The sequence below is a fragment of the Cibotium barometz genome, chromosome 23 (assembly GCF_041138505.1).
Source record: "Cibotium barometz isolate CiBa-2024 chromosome 23, ASM4113850v1, whole genome shotgun sequence".
Taxonomy (NCBI): Eukaryota; Viridiplantae; Streptophyta; class Polypodiopsida; order Cyatheales; family Cibotiaceae; genus Cibotium; species Cibotium barometz.
The window spans coordinates 14543260-14546853 of NC_141068.1; the positions used below are offsets into that span (position 1 = coordinate 14543260).

At 37.9% G+C, this 3594-nt stretch overlaps 1 protein-coding gene across 1 annotated transcript; it reads left to right on the plus strand.

The window, feature by feature from the left end:
* The first annotated feature begins 295 nt into the window (after positions 1 to 295).
* On the plus strand, positions 296 to 2690 carry LOC147625663 (uncharacterized). Its single transcript, XM_086817709.1, has 4 exons — positions 296 to 952; positions 1041 to 1240; positions 1455 to 1612; positions 2458 to 2690. Exons 1-4 carry the CDS (start codon positions 296 to 298, stop codon positions 2688 to 2690), a joined length of 1248 nt encoding a protein of 415 aa, XP_086673835.1.
* The last annotated feature ends 904 nt before the right edge of the window (positions 2691 to 3594 follow it).

Here is a 3594-nt window from a genome sequence, read left to right on the forward strand (position 1 = left end):
CAGAATGGACACTAGGATCCACCTTCAATATCCACCGCTGGGTCCTTTCAATGCTAATCATCTACAATGGACCGATAAAAAGTGTGAAAAGTCTATATATGGATATGTTCGGGTAGCCTATTTTCACTAGGATCGCTTAACATATTTTTTAAAAGGAGAAGAGTCTCTTACAGATGCAGAAACAAATTTTAGGCGGCAATCCGTGCGAAGGCATGAAAAGGGTAGCTTAAAGCAACCAACTCTTGATAGCTACTTAGAGGAGACTTTGTTTTGGTGTGCTTATGGTCCTAAAGATATGCGTGGAAAGGAGATCATGGTTCCTCGCAATGAAAAGACACCAAAGACAGGGAAAGGAAGCCGTCCAGGTGGTGTAAAAGGCACTCGCATGTGTGGTTGTCAATGTCATTTCTTTGTAAAAAGATTGTATCTATTAGAAGATGTAGCTTGCATTCGCTATATTCAAATGCATCATGTTGATGAGAATGATGAGCTTTGTCACAAAGAAGGCATCAAGGCAACTTTGGGCCACAACCTATCCTTTGCACCATTGCTCTCTTTGGAAATAAAATCATGGGTCTTTGAAATGCTTTGCAAACGTTACACTCCAATGCAAGTGCATGAGGCACATATTCAAGTTGTTCACAAAAAAAAAGTGAACAATCCTAGCTATACATTGTCACGAGATGATTTCCTATCACTTAGAGACATCTTAAATATTGCTAGGAAGCATGCAAGTAGTACTCATGAGCTGCATTCTAGTGATGCCCAAAGTGTTCACATGTGGACACAACAACACTCTCAAGATGTCTTCTACTATGAGGAGATGGATGCTACAAACAATAAGCCATTTGTGCTAGGTATTCAAACACATTGGCAACTTGAGAGGCTCAACACACATGGCAACAATGGGGTCATATCAATGGATTCAACGTTTGGAACAAACTTTTACAAGGTACGCATGTAGTATATATGTACTTTTTTTATGCTACTTTATATGTAGAAATGTTAAGATTCTATCTCATTGAATATTTTTTATTTAGTTCCAACTCTACACTGTGCTAGTATTTGATAACTATCAAAATGGAGTCCCAGTTGCGTGGATCATAACATCAAGCTTTGATACGGACACTATTGTCCAATGGCTTACAAGTCTTCGCAATAAAATACTTGACTACAACAAATCATGGGATCCAAATGCCTTTCTTGTTGATGATGCAACCGTCGAGATAAATGCCATCAGGTAAATCATGTGCATGCCCACATTATTGCTCACAAAGTATTATCTCTTTCTCTTTGTCAAACTAGCTAACTTTTATTTCTAATTTATTGCAATCTTGAAATAGAGTGGTATTCAACATACCAATTTATTTATGTTTATGGCACGTTCGTCGAAGTTGGTTGAAGCACTTAGTGAAGAAGGTACAAGATTAGAAAGTTAGAGCTATCATGTTCAGACGCCTAGGTGCAATCATGAACATGCGTGTCCAAGGGGGAGCTTCGGAGGCCATTCCCATAGACAATATAAAAGATAGTGTATTGGAGTTCTTGGCCGACTTTGCACATGAGGAGGCCTTTATTGAATATTTCCGTACTTATTGGGTTTCAAAAGTTGGTAAGTTCAACCTTCTAAGCTTAAGAAGCTAAAAGTTTGATTGAAGCTTTAATACATCATTGGAACCTACTGTACTTTTTATGCATTAGTACTCACCTGGGCCTTATTTTTTTGTAGAGATGTGGGCAAGAAGCTTGAGGATGCTTCCACATGCAAATCAAGATACAAATGGAGCTATATCGAGTCATATCATGCTACTTTAAAGTCTCGTTTCTTATGTGGCAAGAAGTACATATGGGGACGTAGAATTGATTGGCTTTTGCACAAACTTATGACGGCATGTTTGTCATAATTTTGGTATATAGATGAGGCAAAGAAGGGTGGCTTTGTCAAAAATAAAGCCATAAAAAGATTGATTGAGCATTCATTGGAAAGAGCTCAGAGCATCCCAGATGGAGATGTACTATTTTTTAATGAAGGCACAAGGGTTATGGCAAAGGTAAAAAGTCAATCCTCGGGCGCCAAGATCCATTACATTGTGTATAATGCCGATTGTGATTGGGGTTGTTGTAATTGTGGATGGGCAATGAAGGGCAATATGTGTAAGCACCAAGTAAAGTTCATGCTACTAAATGGTTTTAATTTAAATACTAGCATTGTTAAGTGTTTGGAGTTGTATGACAATGGCCATGACACATGTATTGGCTCAAATTGTATTTCTGTCATGGAGGAGACTCATAGCATTGAGAATGTAGACCATTCTCAACAAGGTACTCAAGAGCCAAATGCGAAGAAGCCTAATGCGACAGATTGCTATGAGCGCATTGTACACATGGTGGAAGGAAAACCAAGCTTACAAGCACATTTTGATGCATTAATGCAAAGGTTATTGCTTCAAATGTAAGAGGTGCAAGCAAGGGACGAGCATGGAGCATTGCATCCTGCTGAGAATTTTCAGATTGTACAAGACGGTTTTGGAAATTCTATACAACGAGCAAGACCATTCATTGAGCATCCTCTTGGGAGAAAAGCATATACAGAAAATAGTGCTCTTCCTTTTCCACGACCCGCAGCTACCAAAAAACGCTCCATGCAAGCGACTTTGGATGCCAAAGCTTTGGATGGGGATGCAGAGTGATCATTGTAGCTAGTGACATGAAACACTTGGGCTTTATTTTGTTCTTCATTATGCTTATGTTAGTGCTTTTTTTTCAAGTAGCTTCCTTTTAATGGATATGAACTTTTTTGAACCATGTATAGCATTGATGCATGTTGATCGAAAAGTCTTTCTTATAAAAAGCACCTTGGCGATTGTGTATTATGCCGATTGTGAATGTGGGCATGTGAACGAGACTCAATTCATTGTGTATTATAGTGTACTCATATATTTGTTGATTTGCATTCATGTGAAATTCGAGATGGAAGAAAACTCTTTTCTCAATTTTAAATTTTAGAGATACAAATTCAAATCTTTTTTTAAAAAAAAGAGTAACCTCACTAAGAGCCTCCCTTCCTTGTCAGCTTGGTGAAAGGTTTCCTTTATATAATATGTAAAGAAGGTTGTTCGCCAAGTTGAAATAAGACAATGTTGAGAAAAAAGACACCGTCTTCATGTTTGTGTATGATCATTATTTGGAAAACAAGGCTAATGAGAGAAATGATCATGTTTGTGTATGATCATTATTTGCAAAACAAGGCTAATGAGAGAAATGATATATTCTTTTTGAGCTTGGGCTTGATGTTTTGACTTTGGAAATCTTTCTCTGTTTGGCACCAATTTTATTTATTTTTAAACAGGAGATTTCAGAACTCAATTAAATTTGTCATAAAATTAAAATTAGATATAGCAACAAATTTAACCAAAAATAAACAATTACGGTGGTCATCTGTTGACTCTGCTCTGCCTGGGCGGGAATGGCTCGGTTTCTTGCGGGCGGTCGCCTTCTTCTCTAGCTCTTTGTGGGGTCGCCTTCTTCTCCTCCAGCCATGCAATATATACCCCTTTTTTTCTCTCTCTGTTTTTCTTAGACTTTTCCCTTTTT

Coding starts and splice junctions, on each gene's coding strand:
- LOC147625663 (XM_086817709.1), top strand. CDS start 296: ATGCGTGGAAAGGAGATCATGGTTCCTCGCAATGAAAAGACACCAAAG. Junction 953..1,040: donor TTGGAACAAACTTTTACAAG/GTACGCATGTAG, acceptor TTTTTTATTTAG/TTCCAACTCTACACTGTGCT. Junction 1,241..1,454: donor GTCGAGATAAATGCCATCAG/GTAAATCATGTG, acceptor TATCATGTTCAG/ACGCCTAGGTGCAATCATGA.